At 49.9% G+C, this 24816-nt stretch overlaps 3 protein-coding genes and 1 long non-coding RNA gene across 6 annotated transcripts; 3 read left to right on the top strand and 1 right to left on the bottom strand.

The window, feature by feature from the left end:
- Window positions 1–784: 784 nt before the first annotated feature.
- LOC120318986 (TIR domain-containing adapter molecule 1-like) lies at window positions 785–8391 on the top strand. Of its 3 annotated transcripts, XM_039367248.1 has the most exons (3): window positions 785–1016; window positions 4556–4619; window positions 5969–8391. In XM_039367248.1, exon 3 carries the CDS (start codon window positions 6124–6126, stop codon window positions 8080–8082), a length of 1959 nt encoding a protein of 652 aa, XP_039223182.1. In that variant the 5' UTR covers window positions 785–1016; window positions 4556–4619; window positions 5969–6123; the 3' UTR covers window positions 8083–8391. The 3 variants fall into 3 exon arrangements, with proteins under 3 accessions (XP_039223182.1, XP_039223173.1, XP_039223164.1); XM_039367239.1 differs by lacking the exon at window positions 4556–4619; XM_039367230.1 differs by lacking the exon at window positions 785–1016 and having other exon boundaries at window positions 4001–4619.
- Window positions 8392–10733: 2342 nt separating this feature from the next.
- Window positions 10734–12854, top strand: LOC120318980. Its single transcript, XR_005559634.1, has 2 exons — window positions 10734–11051; window positions 11442–12854. It is a non-coding gene; the product is annotated as an uncharacterized LOC120318980 (long non-coding RNA).
- A 2371-nt stretch (window positions 12855–15225) lies between these two features.
- LOC120318974 (protein fem-1 homolog A-like) lies at window positions 15226–17839 on the bottom strand. The gene has a single exon (XM_039367212.1). The coding sequence runs from the start codon at window positions 17703–17705 to the stop codon at window positions 15735–15737; it is 1971 nt and encodes a 656-aa protein (XP_039223146.1). The 5' UTR covers window positions 17706–17839; the 3' UTR covers window positions 15226–15734.
- A 3919-nt stretch (window positions 17840–21758) lies between these two features.
- LOC120318968 (protein fem-1 homolog A-like) lies at window positions 21759–24361 on the top strand. The gene has a single exon (XM_039367198.1). The coding sequence runs from the start codon at window positions 21882–21884 to the stop codon at window positions 23850–23852; it is 1971 nt and encodes a 656-aa protein (XP_039223132.1). The 5' UTR covers window positions 21759–21881; the 3' UTR covers window positions 23853–24361.
- The last annotated feature ends 455 nt before the right edge of the window (window positions 24362–24816 follow it).

Here is a 24816-nt window from a genome sequence, read left to right as displayed (position 1 = left end):
TTGATGCCTGCTGGGTCCTGAAATTACCCACAGAAAACAGGCTGGGCCCTGGTTTGCAAACCGTCATTTCCGGCAGAACCACAGCCTAGCAAACTGGTTCCTTCCTTCCTCTTCTCTCTCTCTCTTTCTCTCTCTCTCCCTTCCTTTCTCTTCTTTCTTTCTTTCCTTCTTTCTCTTTTTCTCTCTCCCTTCCTTCCTTCCCTTCTCTTTTTCTTTTTTTCTCTCTCTCTCTTCCTTCCTCTTCTTTCTTTCTTTCTTTCTTTCTTTCTTTCTTTCTTTCTTTCTTTCTTTCTTTTTCTTTCTCTCTCTCTCTCTCTCTCTCTCCCTCCCTCCCTCCCTTTCCTCTCTCCCTCCCTCTCTCTCTTTGCTTTCCTACTTGAATACAAAATACACATGAAAATAAAGGCAATAGGAAAGTTAGAGAAAAGAAGGTGGGGACAGAGATGTGAAGTAAAGGGAAAATTGAAACAAAGCAGTGCTGTCCTGCATTTTTTTTCAGCGTCGCAAAATCCAGAGCAAAGTTACAATCTCAACTGTATTAATTTCACCTAAAAAAGATCAGCCGCTTTCCAGATCAAACCACTGGTTCAAATCTAAAGTCAACATTTCATCGACCTTTGTTTTGAGCACAGAGGCCAAAGTCCGGAATGAATTTCCCAAAGATCAACACAACTAGTTAAACTTTCTTTTCCTGGCCACCTCTGCCAGCTCCATCACTTCTCCCAGGATGGGAATTGAAATAATAGAAATGAGTTATTATTTGCCCAAAGGCGTGTGCCCCCCCCCCCGTGTGTGTGTGTGTGTGTGTGTGTGTGTGAAGAACTCACTTCCGAGCCAGGAAAGAGAAAGAAGCTTCTGCTGCTGCTTCTATGCAAGACCAACTTCCTACTTTGGGCTGACTTTTTTTCACCCAACTGGGAGGAAAGACAGAGAACTAGGAGGAGCAAAGATTTGGTGATTTCCGCCTCCTGCTATCCAGACCCAGCTCAACCCTGGCAGTGAGGCCTCAGCCCCAGGTAAGTCTTCGTGGGCAACCCCCTCGCAGAGACACTCAACCCTCTTTCCAAAATCAGTTGGGGTGGAGCAGAAGAGCAACTAAGATGATCCAAGGCCTGCAGACTGAAACTGGAGGCTAGAACATATGAGGAACAGTTGCTGGAATTGGGTCTGTCTAGTTTAATGAAGAGAAGGACGAGGGGGGGGGGGACAGGATAGTAGGGTTCCAGTATCTCAGGGGCTGCCCCAAAAAAGAGGGAGTCAAGCTATTCTCCAAAGCCCCTGAAGGCAGGACAAGAAGCAACGGATGGAAACTAACCAAGGAGAGAAGCAACCTGGAACTAAGGAGAAACTTCCTGACAATTAGAACAATTAATCAGCGGAACAACCTGCCTCCAGAAGCGGTGAATGCTCCAACACTGGAGATTTTTAAGAAGAGACTGGACAGCCATTTGTCTGAGATGGTATAGGCCAGGGGTCTTCAAATTTGGCCCTTTTATGACTTGTGGACTTCAACTCCCAGAATTCCTGAGCTGGCATGGTTCAACATGGAAACCTCTCCATTTCTCCTCAGCATGGCTGGCTCAGGAATTCTGGGAGTTGAAGTCCATCATAAAAGGGCCAAGGATGCCTACCCCTGTTATAGGGTTTCCTGCCTGAGCAGGGTTGGACTAGATGACCTCCAAGGTCCCTTCCAACATTATTATTATTATTATCATAGATCATCGCACAGTCAGCCAGATGTTCAGACTGGATTTGGCATTTTGTCTACCTATCGAGTCCTTACCCAGGACCTGGGATAGGCAGATGTGGATGTTTGATGGTATTACAGGTATCGTCGCAGGATGGAAGCAGTTCCTAATAAGGCCGCCTTTTGCCATTGACTAATAGCGAATTTGTCAATGCCAATGGTGTTCAAGTGGTGCTCCAGTTGTTTTGGGATTGCACCCAAGGAGCCTATTACTATTGGTACTACCCTTGCTTACTTTTGCCACAGTCTTTCTATTTCTATTTGTAGGTCTTTGTATTTTGTTATCTTCTCCAGTTCTTTCTCGTCTATTCTGCTGTGTCCAGGCACTGCCGTGTTCACTATCCAGACTTTTTTGTCTTTCTTATCGACAATTGTTAAGTCTGGGGTGTTATGTTGCAGGTGCTTGTCTGTTTGAATTCTGAAGTCCCAGAGCAGTTTAATTTTACCATTTTCTATGACTTATAATAATAATAATAACAATAATAATAATGATTTTATTATTATTATTATTATCATCATCATTATTATTATATGAAGATCAGTTGCAGGACTTGGGTTTGGCTAGTCTAAAGGAAAAAAAAGAAATAGGGGTGACACGATGGCAGTGTTCCAGTATTTGAGGGGCTGCCACCAAGGGGAGGGGGTCAACTTATCCTCCAAAGCACCAGAAGGCAAGAAACAATGGAGGAAAACTGACAGAGGAGCGAAGCAATCTGGAATTAAGGAGAAACTTCCTGACAATTAACCAGTGGAACTGCTTCCCTCCAGAAGTTGTGGGTGTTTCATCACCGGACGTTTTTAAGAAGAGGCTGGACAGCCCCTTCTTTGAAATAGTACAGGTGGTCCTCGACTTACAACCGTTCATTTAGGGCCGTTCAAATTTACAACAGCGGTGGAAAAAGTGGCTGATGACCATTTTCCACAGTTACGACTCTGGTGGCAATCCCCATGATCCTGTGATCAAAATGCTCGGCAACTGGTTTGTACTTAGGACTGTTGCTGTGTCCCAGGGATTCTGTGAGCCCCCTTCTGCGACCACAAAGACAATGGGGAAGCCAGATTCACTTAAGGACCGGGATACTGACTTATCAACTGCAGTGATTCGCTTAACAGCTGTGGCAAGAAAGAGGGTAAAATTTGGCCAAACTCACTTAACAAATGTTAAGTTGGGGGCTCAATTGTGGCCGTAAGTCAAGGACTAGCTGTATTGGACAGGAGTCTTCAAACGTGGCAACTTTAAGGCTTGTGGACTTCAACTCCCAGAATTCCTCAGCCGCCCTGGGAGTTGAAGGCCACAAACTCTGGACTAATAACAACCCTTCCCACAACGCCTGCTGTCTAAGGAAAACTATTTTTAAAACAACTATTTGAGAGTTAAGAAGCCATTTGGACTGGGATTTCTTCTTTTCCTCCAAAGTAGTGTTTTTCAACCTTGACAATTTTAAGGTATGTGAACTTCAACTCCCAGAATTCCACACCCAGCAATGCTGGCTGTGGAATTCTGGGAGTTGAAGTCCACATACCTTAAAATTGTCAAGGTTGAGAAACACTGCTCCAAAGGTTTGCAGGGAATTCAGCGACCTTTGCAGAAAGTTCTGGAATATTTTTTCATGCAGGAAGTTTCAGATTTGGGGATTCAGAGGGAAAGGCGGGCCAAAACGGGCTAATTTTTTCGAAAGGCTGATTTGCCAGCAGTTTGATTCTCTCACCAGCTCGAAGTTGACTTGGCATTCTATCCTTCCGAGGTCGGTAAAACGAGGAGCCAGATTGTCGCGGGAGCAATCTGCTGAATCTGTAAACCGCTTAAAGAGGGCTGTAAAGCACTGTGAAGTGGTATATAAGTCTACGTGCTATCTATCTTCTGTCTGTCTATCTATCCTTCCATCCATCATCTATCTACATCTACTTGTATCATCTATCTACATCTATCTGTCTATCTCTCTCTCTGTATCATATCATCTATTTATATCTATATCTATTCGTATCATCTGTCTGTCTGTCTCTACCTACCTACCTGCCTGCTTGCCTGCCTATCTATCTATCTATCTATCTATCTATCTATCTATCTATCTATCTATCTATCTATCTATCTATCTATCTATCTATCTACCTACCTACCTACCTACCTACCTACCTATCTCTATATCTCTGAATAAGCTGAATTTGTAAACCACTTAGAGAGGGCTGTAAAGCACTGTGAAGCGGAATATAAGTCTAAGTGCTATTGCTACTAAGTTAACAACTGCAGCAATTCACTTAATAACGGTGACAAAAAAGGTCGTAAAACGGGGCAAAACTCACTTATCAACTGTCTTGCTTTGGAAGGAAAATTTTGGGCCGTGTTAGGATTGTAAATAGAGGACGGCCTGTAGTATGGGGATAGGAGACCACCAGGAAACGTCTAAACTCTCTATACTGCCACCCAGAAAACAATCTGAGCTCAACATGCCGGCACCGATGCTTTCTATCCAGCTGTGCATTGAATGATTTTCCACTTCTGGAGCAGGGCAATTTATGACTTGCTTACAACCTTGTGGTTGAGGGCCACACCCAGGATCTTGAGAAGGTCCTGGCGTCATCAATGCCTTCTATTCTTCCGGAACCCTTAAAAACAAGACAAACCGGGTTGGGCACCTTGAAGCTTAGCAATCAAAGGAAGTATCTGACTTGTCTCGTCTTGCCTCAGTGCGTTTGAAGACTTTTCTTCCGGGATCAGAGGCACCATAGTGTGAGCTGGCTAGAAAAGGATGCAGATAGATGAAGTTGTTATTTTTGCCACCATGTTTGAATGTTGTCCCCTCCCTCCAGGATTGCGGAAAAGAGAGGAGAGGGGCCTGTTGATTTTCGCCCAGATCAGATGGTTCCCTCCCAGGTGAGTAGAACACACTTAGTCCTCGACTTAGGACGCTAATTGAGCCTGGAATTAGGATTGTAAGTAATTGCGGTCATTAAGCAGGTCACCTGTGATTGCACGCAATTTTATGTTGCTGGAGGCAGCCGTTAAGCAAACAGGGGGGTCTTTGTGCAAATGTAGCAAGTTGTGAAGGAAACATGGCAGGTCAAGCTATTCTCCAAAGCGCCTGAGGGCAGGACAAGAAGCAACGGATGGAAACTAATCAAGGAGAGAAGCAACCTGGAACTAAGGAGAAACTTCCTGACAGTGAGAACAATTAACCAGTGGAACAACCCGCCTCCAGAAGCTATGAATGCTCCAACACTGGAAGTTTTAAAAAGAGACTGGACAGCCATTTGTCCGAAATGGTGTAGGGTTTCCTGCCTGAGCAAGGGGTTGGACTAGATGACCTCCAAGGTCCCTTCCAACTTTATTATTATTATTGTTGTTGTTAAAGTGAATTCATTTTATTGGGCATTTTATTCCAGGACTCATAATACGCTATAATATAGCTTTCGTTATTGAGATAATACACTGTATATTATAGACAGAATATTACCGTTTTTCTCAATCATAGCAATTTTAAGTTCTAGGTAGCTGGGAACTCTGAATAATAATAATAATAATAATAATAATAATACCATCAAACATCCACATCTGCCTATCCCAGGTCCTGGGTAAGGACTCAATAGGTAGACAAAATGCCAAACCCAGTCTGAACATCTGGCTGACTGTGCAATGATCCATAATAATAATTAAATAAAGTTGGGAAGGACCTTGGAGGTCATCTAGTCCAACCTCCTGCTCAGGCAGGAAACCCTATACCATTCCAGACAAATGGCTGTCCAGTCTCTTCTTAAAAACTTCCAGTGTTGGAGCATTCACCACTTCTGGAGGCAGGTTGTTCTACTGGTTAATTGTTCTAACCGTCAGGAAGTTTCTCCTTAGTTCTAGTTTGCTTCTCTCCTTGATTAGTTTCCATCCGTTGCTTCTTGTCCTATGTTCAGGCGCTTTGGAGAATAGCTTGACTCCCTCTTCTTTGGGGCAGCCCCTGAGATACAGGAACACGGCTATCCTGTCCCCCCTCGTCCTTCTCTTCATTAAACTAGACATACCCAATTCCAGCAACCGTTCCTTATATGTTTTAGCCTCCAGCCCCCTGATCATCTTTGTTGCTCTTCTCTGCCCTCTTTCTAGAGTCTCAACATGTTGGTGTGTATGTACGTAAGTACATACATATGCGTTCGTTCATTGATTCATTCATTGATTCATTCATTCAGGCTCTCCAAACCAGAGTTTTATTCTCTTCTTTTTCTCTTTTTTTCCAGCCTTCAAGTTTGGCAAAAATTACGAGGCCCACCTCTCCCGTAGCATTACAGAGGTTTGCCCTAGGCAACATTTAGGCTTCCGGGTATCCGACCTCTGATAAAGGCTGGGGAGCCGTGCCAGTCCTCAGCCTGTGCCACCCCTTTGTGGATGTAACATGCCCTCCAATTTGGACCCAGCTTTGCCCAGGATGACAGGGACTCCCCAGGGAGATCTAGGCTTTGAAGGGATTCTCCAGACCCTAAGTGGGATCCCAGCGGAGAGGCTAATTCAATATAGGCACAAGCTGAGCTGCTTGCAGCAAGACAGGAAGAGCTGCCATCTCCTGCACGTCCTGCTCCTGTGGTCCTTGGGGAGAGAAGATGAGGCCAGGGTGCATCTCAACAGCTTCAGAGATGACGTGGTGGCTTACCATCTCTCCCAAGGCCTCTGGGGCACAGGTGGAGCCAAGACGACAACCCCAGAACAACTGAAGGACCAGGCCAAGGTGGCCCGGGCCGTGGCGGAGATCTATTCGCTCTTGGTTGAGGAGAAGCTCTGTGAACCCTTGGCCAGAGACGAGGCCTACAGAACCGCTATCCAAGCCTTTAGAGCCAGTCACATGGAAGGAGCCCAACTCAAAGGTCTCCTGGATGAAGCTATGGAGAAGTGTGGACTGCCGTTCCTCTTAACGGTGCCCAGGAATAATTCTGGAGCTCTGGCCTCAGGTAGGTGGGAGTTGCCCAGAAGGAGCAGTCCGGTGTCCATCGTCAGCTCTTCTCCTCCTGATAACCCTCAGTCATTACGTTCTACAGGTAGCCCCATCTCCTACATCAGCAACCTTCAGATCAGTGAGACTTCAACCACCTCCGACAGCCCTTCCACCACGGGAAGGTCCTTGCCTCTACCATCAGCCAGCCAAGAAGACACCGGCTCTGTGTCGTTGGTCAATGGCTGCTCCACCAATTCAAGAAGACCTTCTCTACCAAATTCCAGAGGTCCCTGTTTACCGCCTGATTCCAAAATCACACTGTCTTCCAAGGCATCTGCCCAGGGCTCCAAGCACTGCACAGTAACCCCCGTAACAACGCCATCAGGAGACTTGTCTTTCAGCTTCCAGGTCCCACCTCTGCAGAAGTTGGATTCCACGCCTTCTGCAGGAAGTGCTCCACAACCTGGAACCCATACCTCTGCTTCAGCATCGATCACGAGTTTTGGACCTCTGCTATCGTCTTCTTCTCCTTCTTTTTCTTCTTCAGATCTTGCCTCTCGTAGCTCAGAACCTTCTTCAGTGGTCCCACCAGATAATGAAAGACAGTTCTACACCTTCGTGGTCCTGCACGCTGCAGAAGACGAGCTGGTAGCTTGCCGGGTGAGGGAACGCTTGGAGGCCTTGGGTGTCTCCAACGGGGCCACCTTCAGCGAAGATTTCCTCATCCCCGGCTGTGGCCAACTCAACTGTTTCCAGAATGCCTTGGACAACTCAGCCTTCACGCTCGTGCTCCTGACCAAGAACTTCACGGGCCGCCTCTGTGACTATCAACGCGACACGGCCTTGATGGACTCCCTCACCCGCTGCTGCAAGAGGAACTCGGTCATTCCGTTGGTGCCCAAAGAACACACTCTAAAATCCGGGGAAATGCCCCTCCTGCTCGCATCATTGGTGCCCTTGGTTGAAAAATCTCCTGTGTTTGACAAAAGGGTGAAGAAGACCTTCACTTCAAGGGTGATCCAGGAGAAAAAAGCCACCTGGGACTTCATGAGACAGATCCAGGAAAGAGAGGAGAAGATAGAACGAGAGCGAGAAAACCTGAGGCTACAACAACGTCTCGCTGTCCTCAACCTTCAACCATCACCAGCTCTACCACCGGTGGTGGACATTTCAAGACCACAAACATCCTTTATGGAACCAGGGCCCGATCAGGCTTCCTTCTCCCAACCATTCATGTTCTCGATGGGTTCTCCAAATGCAATGCCGGGTCCCCAACTTATCATTCAGAATGCCCAAATGATTCAGATCGGCGATTATAACCGCATGCAGGTGGAAAGAAGCAACGCAGCGGTGGGCACGGCCAATGAGACCATTGAGGGGCCTCCCGTGGAGGAAGGAGAGGACAACCCTGGAGAACGAAAATGAGAGGGATGAAAGAAGACATCAGGAACATTTGTAAGTTTCTTAGAAGCGTTGGCGACTTTGTCGAGGGAAGAGACCAGTCTGACGAAGAGACCTGTGTTACGCGAAGATGTAGGGGCCAACAAGAACTGAGACCTTGAACTTCATGGGTGACCATCTCCGCTTTGCAATCCCCCCAGGGACTCGTAAAGCAGAGGTCCCCAACCTTTTGGGCACCATGGACCACCGGTTCCGTGAAGTTTTTCTGCGGACTGGAGGGTGCGTGGTTTTGTGTGCTGCCTGAATCCCGCGGATGGGGCTTTGCTTGTTTGTGTGGACCGGTTGCTGGCATGTCGCAGCTCAGTACTGGTCCACAGATTGGGGGTTGGGGACCCCTGTTGTAAAGGACAAAATGCACTACAGGTAGTCCTTGCAACCATTTGTTTAATGATTGCCTGAAGTTACAATGACACTGAAAAAAGGGACTGACGAACGTTTTTCACACTTGCAACCGTTGAACTTACGTGATCACAATTCAGACGCTTGGCAACTGACTTGCATTTATGACTTTTAACAGTTTTCCAAGATCACATGATCCCCTTTGGCGACCTTCTGATACACCAAAGACAATGGCGAAGCCGGATTCACTTAACCGTGTTACTAACTCAACAACCACAGCGATTGAATTAATCACGGTGGCAAGAAAGGTCGTAAAACGGGGCAACGTTCACGTAAGAACTCTCTTGCTTAGCAAGGGAAATTTTGGCTCAGCTGTGGTCGTTAAGTCGAGGACTTACCTGTATTCTTCTTAATTTTGCAGCTGGGGAGACAGGGGTTTGGGGATCATTTCTTGCTCTGTAGAAGAGGTGGAGGGGGGAGCCATTTTGCTTTTTGCGGGGAGGGAACCCAGCAAGAACTTTAGAAGGGATGAATCTGAAAGGACACAGAGGAACTGCACGATGATTTACTTGGGTGAAAATTCTGAAATGTGTAGAATTGCTTTATGTTACGTGACCCCTACGCAATCTGTATGTGGCCTTTGAAGATGACTCGGCTCGCATTGCGATTGGAATTACAAGGAACCTGGCTTGATCTTGGTTTAAGAGGCAAAGAGTCACTGTGATCTTGTTTATGGCTTGGGGGGTATCTCCACTCCACCAATTGTGACTTAAACCAGGTTTAAGCTATGGCTTAATGCCAAGTGTAGTAGTTGAGAGCTCTTTTAGATGACAGGCAACGCTGGACTCTAATATGGTAGTCACGATAGCTAAGATGTGTGGACTTCAACTCCCAGAATTCCCCAGCCAGCACGGCTGGCTAAGGAATTCTGGGAGTTGAAGTCCACACATCTTAAAACTTGTTCAAGTGGAGAAACAGTCATAAGACTAAAGGGGTTCAGGAACATGGGGGTGTGTGCACCTCAACATTATCTCTTATCAGCTTGCTGCAGCTTTTCACTTGAACCATCTCTGGAGAAGCCAGGAGCTGCAGATTGCAATGCCCCCAGCCTCAATTCCTCCCTTTTTTCTGCATTTCATCAGATCTGGCGATCAAGATCCACTCAGATCTGAGGAGGGAAAGGATCCAGTTTCCGGAGAAAGGGACCCAGTACTTTTTCCAGTCTAGAGAAGAGGCATTAAAGAAGAGATGTACTGCCTGTCTGTCTTTAAAGACATCCACTCAGGGAGAAAATTACATATTAATTTATCTTTTTTTTGGTACTGCAAGGAAATATGTGTCCTTCTTTGGAAAAATGCATTAGAAACTCCTCAGAAAAAATTGAGGATCCTTTCCCCCCCACACACACTTATATTCCAGTTGGGCCAACGGGATTCCTCAATGCCACCCCTTAGGCTGTACCACCACAGCTTGCCTTTTCTGCCCCCCCCCCCAAGTGGCACATGATTGCATTTACTAGATACGTTATATTCAGTGTGGCATCTAAAGCAGGGGCATCCAGCAATGGCAAGTTGTTGGGACTTGTGGACTTTCCAGAATTCCCCAGCCAGTTATGCTAGCTGAGGAATTCTGGGAGTTGAAGTCCACAGGTTTTAAAGCGGTTGCGGTTGGACACCCCCCCCCCCGATTTAAAACTTTGGATGTGCTTTACGAGTGGTAAATAATCTATGAGTGCATGGGGATTAATAAAATGAGGGACTCTTCATCCTTTTCTTGTATAGTTAAGTTTAAGGATGAATTTACTTTGCCTGGTTGTTAAACAGAATATCACTGTTTTAGGCATGGCCTACTGTGAGCTATCAGATGCTCGGCCGAAATCCACAGATTCTCACATGGGGAGACTTTCACTGTGGATTCCTCAGTGTTCCCCGAGTTTGGTTTAACAAAAAAGGATGTTGAGACTTTGGAAAAAGTGCAAAGAAGAGCAACTGTGATGATTAAAGACCTGGAGGCAAAAGGATACGAACAACAGTTGCAGGATTTGGGCTTGGCTAGTCCAGAGAAAAGAAGGACTAGGGGTGATATAGCAGTGTTCCAGTATCTCAGGGGCTGCCCCAAAGAAGAGGGAGTCAAGCTATTCTCCAAAGCAGCTGAAGGCAGGACAAGAAGCAACGGATGGAAACGAATCAAGGAGAAAAGCAACCTGGAACTAAGGAGGCATTTCCTGACAGTCAGAACAATTAACAGCTTGCCACCAGTAGTTGTGAATGCTCCAACACTGGAGGTTTTTAAGGAGAGACTGGACAGCCCCTTGTCTGAAAAGGTTTAGGGTCTCCTGCTTGAGCAGGGGGTTGGACTAGAAGACCTCCAAAGTCCCTTCCAGCTCTGTTCTGATTGATGGGCGGTTTTCTTGCATACGTTTCACGGCCCAGCCAGGTAACATCATCAGTGCTAGAAGGGAATGTGGGGTACTGGTAGCTCAAAAGTTGAATGAGGGGTCCTTGGGGCTTTGAACTGGGCTGTTTTCTGGGAGACATTTCATTACCAAACTAGGGAATATCATGAGTGGATTACATGGGGCAGCATGGGATGGGGTAGGCAACCATGGCTCTTTTAAGACTGGTGGACTTCAACTCCCAGAATTCCTGAGCCAGCATGGCTCAGCTTGGAAACCTCTCCCTTTCCCCTCAGCGTGGCTGGCTCAGGAATTCTGGGAGCTGAAGTTCCACCAGTCATAAAAGAGCCAAGGTTGCCTACCCTGCTATAGACCAATTCTACATCTGGTGGAACTACTGGTTTGTACCTTTAGAGCAGAGGTCTTCAAACTAGGCCCTTTTATTGACTTGTGGACTTCAACTCCCAATTCCTGAGCCAGCCATGCTGAGGGGAAAGGGAAAGGTTTCCAAGCTGAGCTATGCTGGCTCAGGAATTCTGGGAGTTGAAGTCCACGAGTCATAAAAGAGCCAAGGTTGCCTACCCCTGAGGTAGCCCACAGAAGTCAATCATGCTACAGGAGTCTTCCATTTGTAACTCGCTTTTTCATAAACACCAAACTCTGAAGAAACGTAGGTGCCTATCTCAAACTCAAAAAAAGCCACCACATACAGGTAGTCCTCGACTTACGACCACTTACAACGGACTCCCCCACAGTTACTTATAACCCAGATTTGAAGTTACGATAGCCCCTCCCATAGTTACATGGTCACCTCTTGGGCGCTTGGGAGCTGACTGGCATTTACAGCCGTTTACAATGTCCCGCCGTCACGCAACCACAATTTGCAAAGCTTGGGGCTGAAAACCATTGTCCCCAGCAAAAAATAAAGAAAATAAAAAAATCAATGGATTTGCTTAACAGCCAACCTGCTTGCTTTATGGCCTCCAACCGCTTTCCGTTAACAACCGTCACAAAAGCATTATCAGGGCGAGGTCACGCGGCAACCTCATTTAAACGACCAGCGTGACTTATGACTAGAATTCCAGACTCAAAACAGTCGTAAGTTGAGGATTACCTATATATTAAAACACCTCCAGCCGTACCCCCATATAAACAAGAAGAGTCAAAGACGCGGTTTTGTATGTTTTAGCAGCACAACTTTTTTTTTTCTCCTTGATTTTCAACGTCAGTTTAACTTGTATTTACTTCAAGTGAGGAAGGCTGGCTCTCAAGAGTATATAGTATACGCTGCTTGTGCGTTTCGTTCTGCCATGATTGCCAAATCAACTCCATTCTTTGCAACAAAACCAAAAAAGAAAAAAAAGATAAAGGTAACCTGAAACTTCCTTTACCGGCTAACCTTGTTTGTTTGCTTTGAACACTGCAAGAATGCAAAGAGGCAGACAGGCTTCTGCAAAATCCATTAAAAAGGAGGGGGGGGGAACCCTGAGGTTTCTGTAGTTCTGTTTTAGCTCTACAGCAGAGTTTCTCGACCTCTGCAACGTTAAGATGTTTGGACTTCAATGCCCAGATTTCCCTAGCCAGCTGTTGAAGTCCAAACATCGTCAAGCCGCAGAGGCTGAGAAAAACTCTGCAAGGCAAGTTAAGAACTCTGCTTCTTGTTATCCCTGGGCTGTGTGAAGATGCAGAAATGGTTCCCCAAAATCCATTTAACCGAGTCTATTGGGGGGAAGCGGTGTTTCAAGACCTCAGGAACTTTTTACAAGGGTGGACTTTGACTCCCAGAATTCCTCAGCCCAGCCATGCTGAAGTTTCTGAGGTTGAGGAACACTCTTCTAAACTAGGGGTCTTCAAACTTGGCCCTTTTCGGACTTGTGGACTTCAACGCCCAGAATTCCTCAGCCAGGCACAAGTCATAAAAGGGCCAAGTTTGAAGACACCTGCTCTAAACAGTTCCAGATACCAGGGATGGATATGTTTGATCTGAAAAAAAAAAAAAAAATCTTATCTGGACACGGGCAAGCACCAAAGATGATGACAGCACTGTTGGCCTCCTTTACTTCAGCCTACTCTGACCTTCAGTAGTCCTGTTACTATGAAGAGCTAAGATGACCCAGAGGTCACGCAACCATCAACAGCCACGGCCACCTTACAACTGCTCCGATCCTCTGCCGTGACACTGTTGGTGAGGTAGACCCGGAGAGAAGAACAAGAAAGGTCCTTCAAGATTTGAACGCAAATATGAAGCCCTCTCAAGCTCGCCAAGTCATTTCCCATCCATCCTTCTCAAGCTTTCCAAGTTCACCCACCCACCCATCCAGCTTTCCATCGATCCATCCAGCTTTTCATCCATCCATCCATCCTTCCATCCATCCATCCATCTTTCCATTCATCCATCCAGTTTTCCATCCATCCATCCATCCATCTTTCCAAGTCCATCCATCCATCCATCCATCTTTCCAGCCAGCCATCCAGCTTTCCGTCCATCCATCCAGCTTTCCATCCATCCATCCATCTTTCCGTCCATCCATCCATCTTTCCATCCATCCATCCATCTTTCCAAGTCCATCCATCCATCTTTCCATCCATCTTTCCATCCATCCATCCTTCCATCCACCTTTCCGTCCATCCATCTTTCCGTCCATCCATCCATCTTTCCATCCATCCATCCAGCTTTCCGTCCATCCATCCAGCTTTCCGTCCATCCATCCATCTTTCCATCCATCCATCCAGCTTTCCATCCATCCATCCAGCTTTCCATCCATCCATCTTTCCGTCCATCCATCCATCTTTCCGTCCATCCATCCATCTTTCCATCCATCCATCCATCCAGCTTTCCATCTCCATCCATCCATCTTTCCGTCCATCCATCCATCTTTCCGTCCATCCATCCAGCTTTCCAAGTCCATCCATCCACTCACCCTCCTTGCCACCATTTTTCTCTTGTCTAATGCAGCCTCAACCCCCACTATGAATAGAAAAACAGAATTTATAAGGACCGACCAAACAAATCAACTCAGTACAATCTGACAGGATAGCTGAGTAAGGGTCCGTGTGTGAGGGCTATTCCCATCTATCCTTCCACATCCATTTCTGCCCTCTACATAATTAAAAAAAAATCATTGCTTGATACATCTGGGGGAGAGTAATTTTAAGAATTCAAGTCGCAACCTTGCGATTTCTTGCAGGGATGAATACATTTCTCATTTTTGACACCCGCCTGTCCTGAAGAGTTAAGGAAGGCGAGGACGTGTGACGTAACTGGGAAGCCACATTTAATTCACCTCTGCTTGATTTGGCGGGTTACTAGGCACAATTTTTAATGAGAAGCAAACCTGGACAGGCCCATGGTTCCAAACAGGTTTTCAGCACTGTTTTCTTTGGCTTCTGGGAGATTTTAAAAAAGCACCTGCTCCTTAACCTTTCCACAGGATGCAAAGAGTGAGTTTGGACAATGAAATATTGCCCAATCACCTCCTGTTCCTTCCAGAAAAACTGGGGCCATCCCAGCCAGAAAGACATAATAAATCAGGGCTTTCCAAACGTGGCAACTTTGCAGACTTGTGGACTTCAACTCCCAGAATTCCTCAGCCAGCATGATGGCTGAGAAATTACAGGGGTAGAAGTCCACAAGTCTTCAAAGTTGCCACGTTTAGAGACCTCTAGTGTAAACGAGCACGGTTTTTGCCAGATTGGGTCAAAAATCAATACTCCGTTTTCTCTTTTCTGGAGAGGAAAAATAAAGGGAGGGGGTGGCTTGATTAAATTTCAGAATTTTGGGGAATCTTTTACAGCCTGGTCTGCCCGCAGTGCAGGGCTCACTCTGCTGACAAGAAAAAAAACACCAGCTAAATAAAAATACATTTACCCACAGCTTTGAAAACGGCCAGCAAAATCTCAGCCTACGTTAAGAGACGTTAGAAGCAAGAACTGAAATGTAGGGGGGGGGGGGGAAATCAAACCTCAACTGAACCCAGTTTGGGTCAACCATGCAAAGAAGCCAAGAACCTGCTGTTCAAAATGAAAGCCATCCCTTCTCCCTTCCCCCGCCTTAAGTTAACAGGTGAGCTGAAAAACAGAACATTGTTAAGACTCGGTGGGTTTGCCTTAATCCATCCTTACGTCTTCGAGATGGAAGGGTGCAAATGGAGGAACTTAAAAGCTCGACCGAGGTGCAAGCTGAAAGCAGGCCATGCAAAACATTCCTCTATTTTGCACCCGGCCACTGGGGGGGGGGCGGTCACGCCCAGATCCACCAGCCCCACTATTTCCCCACTTCTCGCATGAACACAAAGAAGATGGGGCAGGCTGGGAGAAGATTGGAGGAACTTTGGAGCTGTGTGTCGGCCCAAGCTGAATCTAGCCAATGTTTCTTTTCTCTTTTTTTTGCAGCGTCCCAAAAGGGGAGTAAATTGGAGGTTAAATTCAACTCTTGGAAGGGCAGGGAGAAAAAATTCGAAGGAACTTTCAAAGACAGATTAGGAACAGACCCGTGAATGAGTTTTCTCAACCTTGGCCACTTTAAAATAAGTGGACTTCAACTTCCAGAATTCCCCAGCCAGCACAGCTGTGCTGGCTGGGGAATTCTGGGAGTTGAAGTCCACCCCTCTTAAAATGGTCGAAGCTGAGAAACACTGCAGTAGAGCCCATCATCTACCTAAGAAGATCCCGGATAGTGAGGCCACTTGTGCGTTGGGCAAAAGTCGTCTTCTCCATGCCAGGGGCTGGACAGAAGAAAGACAGAGACCACATAAGCTGGCCAAGTGCAAACCAAAGCTTTTTAAAATCCAGACCCCAGGAAGACCACGAGTCCAAGTTCTCTTCCCTGCCAGCTGCAGCAGGTCTAGGAAGAGACACCAGTAGGGAGTACAGTCCTTCTTGGCTAATGCAGCTCAATGAAGGCTTCTAAATCTTCAGGGATAAAACCCTTATAAGGGATCTTGTGTTTATCCAGCGCTCGGGCCGCAAGGCACTGTAAGGTGATGTAATTAAAAGGCTGCATCATGGCCTTGGTGAGCTGCTTCTCGTCCAGGAGCTCGTAAGCCGTCTGTTTGAAAGCGTTGGTCGCATCCATATGAGCTCCGGCTTCCATTAGGGCGCTCATGATGAGGGGGCAATTGTTCCGGGCAGCCACATGCAGCGGGGTGTTGTTGTCGTAATCCCGGCTGTCTGGGTCAGCCCCACACTCCAGGAGGAGGTTCACCACGTGAAGGGAGGGGAACTTCCCCACCGGATAGCGGCCCACAGTGGTGGTGTCCTTGTCCACCGCCATGTGCAACGGGGTGAAGCCATTCTTACCTCGGGGGTGACACTTCAGCAAGCGGTAGATAGTCTGACGCTTCTGGTGCTCCTGTTCGGGGGCGCACTCCACTTTTTCCAGCAAAAAGACCAAGTGGAGGATGATAGCCAGGGCTTTGGTGAACTGGGAAGCGTCCGCCACCGGGTCCTTCCGGTGCTGGAGGGCCCGCTCAACCTCGCGGACTCCTTTGCTCAGAACCACCATGAGGTCACAGAAACCCAGCTGAGTCCCTAAGGCGCCCTTCGAACGGTCCTGCAGCACGTAGGAGAAGAGCTCAGCAAAGGAGAGGAAGCTGCTCGCCGTCATCGGGCTCAAGGGCTCCAGGTTGCCCTGCTGCATTTCCAAGGCATACTTCCACAGGTTAATGCACCGCTCAAAGTTGCCCGAATCGGCGTAGACGGCCCCCCGGTAGCGGATATAATACGAGGTATCTGGGTGAGACGGGCCCAAGATACGCTCTCGGACCAGCAAGGCCTGCATCCTCATCTCATCCGGATCCGTGATCAGCGATTCCAGCTCCTCCATGCTGCTGACTTCCTGGGCGTAGTCGTAAGCCAGCACCCGCTGCCGAGGCTCCAGCTTCGAGAGGCCCTCGCCCCCTTGGAGACGCAGCTCCATCGCCCGGCGCCAGTGCTTCAGGGCGCCTAGCAGGTCCCGCTTCTTGTCCACCATGGTGGCGCCCAGCAGCTCCAGCGCCTCCACCGCGGCCTCACGGGTGCAGTAGACGTGGGATCCGCCGGTCTCGTCGTCGTCGTCGTCCTCCTCCTCTTCCACGTCTTCCCGATTCTTCTCATCCTCCTCCTCCTCCTCAGTGTCCCGGCTTTGGGTCTCCTCCAGAGCTCCCCGGATGAGGAACTCGACGATGTTGGCGTGACCAGTGACACTGGCGGCCAGCAGCGGGGTCATGCCGTAGCCGTCCCGCTCCATCCGCGCCCGGCGGGCCAACAGCAGGCGCAGGATCTCCAGGCTGCCAGACTCGGCGCAGTCGTGCAGGGCCGTGTTGCCCTTCAGGCTGCGCCGGTTGACGTCGGCGCCCCGCTCCAGCAGGTAGCGGGCGATGTCGGCGTGGCCCTTGTAGCAGGCGATCATCAGGCAGGTGTGGCCGTGCCGGTTGGCCACCTCCAGGTCGGCGCCGCACTCGCCCACCAGGTAGCGGGCCACGGCCAGGTGCCCGTCGAAGCAGGCCGCGCGCAGCGGCGTCGAGTTGGTCAGCGTGGTCTGGTTGACGCAGGCGCCGCGCTCCAGCAGGCTCCGCACCACCGGCAGGTGCCCGGCGGCGGCGGCGGCCCACAGCGGCGGCGCCCCCTCGATGGTCTCGCCGTCGAAGCGCACCGACCCGCCCGCGCCCACCCGCGCGCCGCAGTGGTCCACCAGGTACTCCACCACCTCGCGGTGCCCGTGGCGGGAGGCGATCAACAACGGCGGGCCTTCCGCGCCGCCGGGCCCCGCCGCCAGCCGCTGCCGCTCCTCCCGGCCGCGCCCGCCCAGCAGCTTCTGCAGCAGCTTCAGCTTCCCTTCCCGCGCCGCGTTGTACACGGCCAAGCGGAGGTCCATGGCCGGATGGCCCTCAGCGGGACGGCCCGCGTGGACGCGCCGCCAGTCGCCTCAGCTTCTCGGATACCGGCGCCGCCATCGCCGCCATCTCGAGCCCTCTTGAGGCGAAAACAAAATGGCCGCCCTTCCGCCCGGCGAAGCACGCCGGGATTTGTGGTCCGGCTGCGGGCGCTCGCTCGGCGGCTTGCGAAGCCGGCAAGGCCGCTCGTCACTACGTTTCCCAAGAAGCGCCGGGAGGGAAAAGCCGCGGGCGCGCGAGGGAAGCTAACGGGAGCTGGAAGGGGGGGGCGCGAAGGCTTTCGGGAAGGGTAGTTCAAAGAAGGGAAGGCTTTGCCTAGACCTTGGGTAGGCAACCTCGGCTCTTTTATGACTCGTGGACTTCAACTCCCAGAATTCCTGAGCCAGCATGACTCAGCTTGGAAACCTCTCCCTGTCCCCTCAGCATGGCTGGCTCAGGAATTCTGGGAGTTGAAGTCCACGAGTCATAAAACAGTCCAGTTTGAAGACCCCGTCTCTTAATCTTAATTAATTAATTAATTGATTAATCTTAATCAAGGCAACCTTGGCTCCCTTGATGACTCGTGGACTTCAACTCCCAGAATTCCTGAGCGAGCATGAGGAAAACTTTGGCCCCTTCATGACTCGGGGACTTCAACTCCCAGAATTCCTGAGCCAACATAACTCAGCATGGAAACCTCTCCCTGTCCCCTCAGCGTGGCTGGCTCAGGAATTCTGGGAGTTGAAGTCCAGGAGTCATCAAGGGAGCCAAGCTTGCCTACCCCTGGTCTAGATGCAGCTGGGTTTCCCGCTAGGGAGGAAACTCCATTTCCCAGAATGGGTCTGAGGAAGCAGAGGCTTGTGGGAACGAGCAGCGGAGAGAGCGCGTCGGAGTAGGCGAGCTGGCTTCTGGGAAGTGCAGTTTGTTGGCTTTAGTCTCCTGGTAGATGCTCTTTCTAATGAAAAGAATATTTCTAATTAAAAAAATGCGTGTCCCCTCCAGACTATGATTACAGACTATGCAATAATACTGCACGTGTGAATTTTCTGCCCGGAATAAGATTCGTAGAGCAGCACAAATGAAACTAGCTCTACTGGCCATTGGTTGCAATTATCTAGCGGGACGCTAGAGGGCGGCAGAAACGTCCAAATCTCCAACTTTTGTCCGCCCTCTAGTGGCCATCCCAATGTTTGCAGCCTAGATTTGTTCTGCTTCTAGGAACTAAACAAGACTGATGTTGGTGTAGTTACAGGTAGTCCTCGACTTACAACAGTTTTTTAATGACTGAAGTTACACGCATATTTAAGTAGCTCGTGTTGAAAACCACTGCCTGCCCTGGGTCTTTTGTATATCTGTTGCAAATGTGTACATGGATTTTTTTTAAAAAAATGAAGGCAGTTGCAAATTGTTGACAGTGCAATACTGTTCCACACCAGATGTAGGACATAGCCCATCTGCCTTTATTGACTTAGAGCAGGGGTAGGCAACCTTGGCTCTTTGATGACTCATGGACTTCAACTCCCAGAATTCCTGAGCCAGCATGGCTCAGCTTGGAAACCTCTCCCTTTCCCCTCAGTGTGGCTGGCTCAGGAATTCTGGGAGTTGAAGTCCACGAGTCATAAAATAGCCAAGGTTGCCTACCCCTGACTTAGCGGCATACCTAGAGGTAGTTCTTGACTTATGACTGTTCATTTAGAGACCATTCAACGTTACAACGGCGCTGAAAAAAGGGACAGGGCCACTTTTCACAGTTACAAGCAAAATCAACCTGGAAGCCAGATTCACTTAACAACCATGTTACTAACTAAACAACTGGAAAGATTCACTTAAGAACTGTGGCAAGAAAGGTTGTAAAGTGGAGCAAAACTCACAGCAAATGTCTCGCTTAGCAATAGAAATTTTGGGCTAAATTGTGGTTGTAAGTCAAGGATTTTATATATATATATATAAACAAATAAAAGAAAAAACGAACACCAGGATAGAATAAACCAGCCTGTTTAATATAAACAAGCCTGTGGTTAAGAAGATTCACTAAGCTTTCGTCCGGCTAAAAAACTGCCGGCGTCATCAGAGTTAGAATAGCAATCTCAATCTCCTGCTATTCTAACTCTGATGACGTCGGCAGTTTTTTGGCCAGACGAAAGCTTAGTGAATCTTGTTAACCACAGGCTTGTTTATATTAAACAGCTTGGTTTATTATATCCTGGTGTTCGTTTTTTCTTTTATTTGTTTATATATATATATATAAAATCCTTGACTTACAACCACAATTTAGCCCAAAATTTCTATTGCTAAGCGAGACATTTGCTGTGAGTTTTGCTCCACTTTACAACCTTTCTTGCCACAGTTCTTAAGTGAATCTTTCCAGTTGTTTAGTTAGTAACATGGTTGTTAAGTGAATCTGGCTTCCAGGTTGATTTTGCTTGTAACTGTGAAAAGTGGCCCTGTCCCTTTTTTCAGCGCCGTTGTAACGTTGAATGGTCTCTAAATGAACAGTCATAAGTCAAGAACTACCTCTAGGTATGCCGCTAAGTCAGGGGTAGGCAACCTTGGCTATTTTATGACTCGTGGACTTCAACTCCCAGAATTCCTGAGCCAGCCACACTGAGGGGAAAGGGAGAGGTTTCCAAGCTGAGCCATGCTGGCTCAGGAATTCTGGGAGTTGAAGTCCATGAGTCATCAAAGAGCCAAGGTTGCCTACCCCTGCTCTAAGTCAATAAAGGCAGATGGGCTATGTCCTACATCTGGTGTGGAACAGTATTGCACTGTCAACAATTTGCAACTGCCTTCATTTTTTTAAAAAAAATCCATGTACACATTTGCAACAGATATACAAAAGACCCAGGGCAGGCAGTGGTTTTCAACACGAGCTACTTAAATATGCGTGTAACTTCAGTCATTAAAAAACTGTTGTAAGTCGAGGACTACCTGTAACTACACCAACATCAGTCTTGTTTAGTTCCTAGAAGCAGAACAAATCTAGGCTGCAAACATTGGGATGGCCACTAGAGGGCGGACAAAAGTTGGAGATTTGGACGTTTCTGCCGCCCTCTAGCGTCCCGCTAGATAATTGCAACCAATGGCCAGTAGAGCTAGTTTCATTTGTGCTGCTCTACGAATCTTATTCCGGGCAGAAAATTCACACGTGCAGTATTATTGCATAGTCTGTAATCATAGTCTGGAGGGGACACGCATTTTTTTAATTAGAAATATTCTTTTCATTAGAAAGAGCATCTACCAGGAGACTAAAGCCAACAAACTGCACTTCCCAGAAGCCAGCTCGCCTACTCCGACGCGCTCTCTCCGCTGCTCGTTCCCACAAGCCTCTGCTTCCTCAGACCCATTCTGGGAAATGGAGTTTCCTCCCTAGCGGGAAACCCAGCTGCATCTAGACCAGGGGTAGGCAAGCTTGGCTCCCTTGATGACTCCTGGACTTCAACTCCCAGAATTCCTGAGCCAGCCACGCTGAGGGGACAGGGAGAGGTTTCCATGCTGAGTTATGTTGGCTCAGGAATTCTGGGAGTTGAAGTCCCCGAGTCATGAAGGGGCCAAAGTTTTCCTCATGCTCGCTCAGGAATTCTGGGAGTTGAAGTCCACGAGTCATCAAGGGAGCCAAGGTTGCCTTGATTAAGATTAATCAATTAATTAATTAATTAAGATTAAGAGACGGGGTCTTCAAACTGGACTGTTTTATGACTCGTGGACTTCAACTCCCAGAATTCCTGAGCCAGCCATGCTGAGGGGACAGGGAGAGGTTTCCAAGCTGAGTCATGCTGGCTCAGGAATTCTGGGAGTTGAAGTCCACGAGTCATAAAAGAGCCGAGGTTGCCTACCCAAGGTCTAGGCAAAGCCTTCCCTTCTTTGAACTACCCTTCCCGAAAGCCTTCGCGCCCCCCCCTTCCAGCTCCCGTTAGCTTCCCTCGCGCGCCCGCGGCTTTTCCCTCCCGGCGCTTCTTGGGAAACGTAGTGACGAGCGGCCTTGCCGGCTTCGCAAGCCGCCGAGCGAGCGCCCGCAGCCGGACCACAAATCCCGGCGTGCTTCGCCGGGCGGAAGGGCGGCCATTTTGTTTTCGCCTCAAGAGGGCTCGAGATGGCGGCGATGGCGGCGCCGGTATCCGAGAAGCTGAGGCGACTGGCGGCGCGTCCACGCGGGCCGTCCCGCTGAGGGCCATCCGGCCATGGACCTCCGCTTGGCCGTGTACAACGCGGCGCGGGAAGGGAAGCTGAAGCTGCTGCAGAAGCTGCTGGGCGGGCGCGGCCGGGAGGAGCGGCAGCGGCTGGCGGCGGGGCCCGGCGGCGCGGAAGGCCCGCCGTTGTTGATCGCCTCCCGCCACGGGCACCGCGAGGTGGTGGAGTACCTGGTGGACCACTGCGGCGCGCGGGTGGGCGCGGGCGGGTCGGTGCGCTTCGACGGCGAGACCATCGAGGGGGCGCCGCCGCTGTGGGCCGCCGCCGCCGCCGGGCACCTGCCGGTGGTGCGGAGCCTGCTGGAGCGCGGCGCCTGCGTCAACCAGACCACGCTGACCAACTCGACGCCGCTGCGCGCGGCCTGCTTCGACGGGCACCTGGCCGTGGCCCGCTACCTGGTGGGCGAGTGCGGCGCCGACCTGGAGGTGGCCAACCGGCACGGCCACACCTGCCTGATGATCGCCTGCTACAAGGGCCACGCCGACATCGCCCGCTACCTGCTGGAGCGGGGCGCCGACGTCAACCGGCGCAGCCTGAAGGGCAACACGGCCCTGCACGACTGCGCCGAGTCTGGCAGCCTGGAGATCCTGCGCCTGCTGTTGGCCCGCCGGGCGCGGATGGAGCGGGACGGCTACGGCATGACCCCGCTGCTGGCCGCCAGTGTCACTGGTCACGCCAACATCGTCGAGTTCCTCATCCGGGGAGCTCTGGAGGAGACCCAAAGCCGGGACACTGAGGAGGAGGAGGAGGATGAGAAGAATCGGGAAGACGTGGAAGAGGAGGAGGACGACGACGACGACGAGACCGGCGGATCCCACGTCTACTGCACCCGTGAGGCCGCGGTGGAGGCGCTGGAGCTGCTGGGCGCCACCATGGTGGACAAGAAGCGGGACCTGCTAGGCGCCCTGAAGCACTGGCGCCGGGCGATGGAGCTGCGTCTCCAAGGGGGCGAGGGCCTCTCGAAGCTGGAGCCTCGGCAGCGGGTGCTGGCTTACGACTACGCCCAGGAAGTCAGCAGCATGGAGGAGCTGGAATCGCTGATCACGGATCCGGATGAGATGAGGATGCAGGCCTTGCTGGTCCGAGAGCGTATCTTGGGCCCGTCTCACCCAGATACCTCGTATTATATCCGCTACCGGGGGGCCGTCTACGCCGATTCGGGCAACTTTGAGCGGTGCATTAACCTGTGGAAGTATGCCTTGGAAATGCAGCAGGGCAACCTGGAGCCCTTGAGCCCAATGACGGCGAGCAGCTTCCTCTCCTTTGCTGAGCTCTTCTCCTACGTGCTGCAGGACCGTTCGAAGGGCGCCTTAGGGACTCAGCTGGGTTTCTGTGACCTCATGGTGGTTCTGAGCAAAGGAGTCCGCGAGGTTGAGCGGGCCCTCCAGCACCGGAAGGACCCGGTGGCGGACGCTTCCCAGTTCACCAAAGCCCTGGCTATCATCCTCCACTTGGTCTTTTTGCTGGAAAAAGTGGAGTGCGCCCCCGAACAGGAGCACCAGAAGCGTCAGACTATCTACCGCTTGCTGAAGTGTCACCCCCGAGGTAAGAATGGCTTCACCCCGTTGCACATGGCGGTGGACAAGGACACCACCACTGTGGGCCGCTATCCGGTGGGGAAGTTCCCCTCCCTTCACGTGGTGAACCTCCTCCTGGAGTGTGGGGCTGACCCAGACAGCCGGGATTACGACAACAACACCCCGCTGCATGTGGCTGCCCGGAACAATTGCCCCCTCATCATGAGCGCCCTAATGGAAGCCGGAGCTCATATGGATGCGACCAACGCTTTCAAACAGACGGCTTACGAGCTCCTGGACGAGAAGCAGCTCACCAAGGCCATGATGCAGCCTTTTAATTACATCACCTTACAGTGCCTTGCGGCCCGAGCGCTGGATAAACACAAGATCCCTTATAAGGGTTTTATCCCTGAAGATTTAGAAGCCTTCATTGAGCTGCATTAGCCAAGAAGGACTGTACTCCCTACTGGTGTCTCTTCCTAGACCTGCTGCAGCTGGCAGGGAAGAGAACTTGGACTCGTGGTCTTCCTGGGGTCTGGATTTTAAAAAGCTTTGGTTTGCACTTGGCCAGCTTATGTGGTCTCTGTCTTTCTTCTGTCCAGCCCCTGGCATGGAGAAGACGACTTTTGCCCAACGCACAAGTGGCCTCACTATCCGGGATCTTCTTAGGTAGATGATGGGCTCTACTGCAGTGTTTCTCAGCTTCGACCATTTTAAGAGGGGTGGACTTCAACTCCCAGAATTCCCCAGCCAGCACAGCTGTGCTGGCTGGGGAATTCTGGAAGTTGAAGTCCACTTATTTTAAAGTGGCCAAGGTTGAGAAAACTCATTCACGGGTCTGTTCCTAATCTGTCTTTGAAAGTTCCTTCGAATTTTTTCTCCCTGCCCTTCCAAGAGTTGAATTTAACCTCCAATTTACTCCCCTTTTGGGACGCTGCAAAAAAAAGAGAAAAGAAACATTGGCTAGATTCAGCTTGGGCCGACACACAGCTCCAAAGTTCCTCCAATCTTCTCTCAGCCTGCCCCATCTTCTTTGTGTTCATGCGAGAAGTGGGGAAATAGTGGGGCTGGTGGATCTGGGCGTGACCGCCCCCCCCAGTGGCCGGGTGCAAAATAGAGGAATGTTTTGCATGGCCTGCTTTCAGCTTGCACCTCGGTCGAGCTTTTAAGTTTCTCCATTTGCACCCTTCCATCTCGAAGACGTAAGGATGGATTAAGGCAAACCCACCGAGTCTTAACAATGTTCTGTTTTTCAGCTCACCTGTTAACTTAAGGCGGGGGAAGGGAGAAGGGATGGCTTTCATTTTGAACAGCAGGTTCTTGGCTTCTTTGCATGGTTGACCCAAACTGGGTTCAGTTGAGGTTTGATTTCCCCCCCCCCTACATTTCAGTTCTTGCTTCTAACGTC

Source organism: Crotalus tigris, unplaced genomic scaffold (genome assembly GCF_016545835.1).
Source record: "Crotalus tigris isolate CLP2741 ecotype Arizona unplaced genomic scaffold, ASM1654583v1 scf7180000017599.838750, whole genome shotgun sequence".
NCBI lineage: Eukaryota > Metazoa > Chordata > Lepidosauria > Squamata > Viperidae > Crotalus > Crotalus tigris.
Note: the sequence above shows the minus strand (reverse complement) of the source record. Positions and strands in the feature narration are given on the sequence as shown.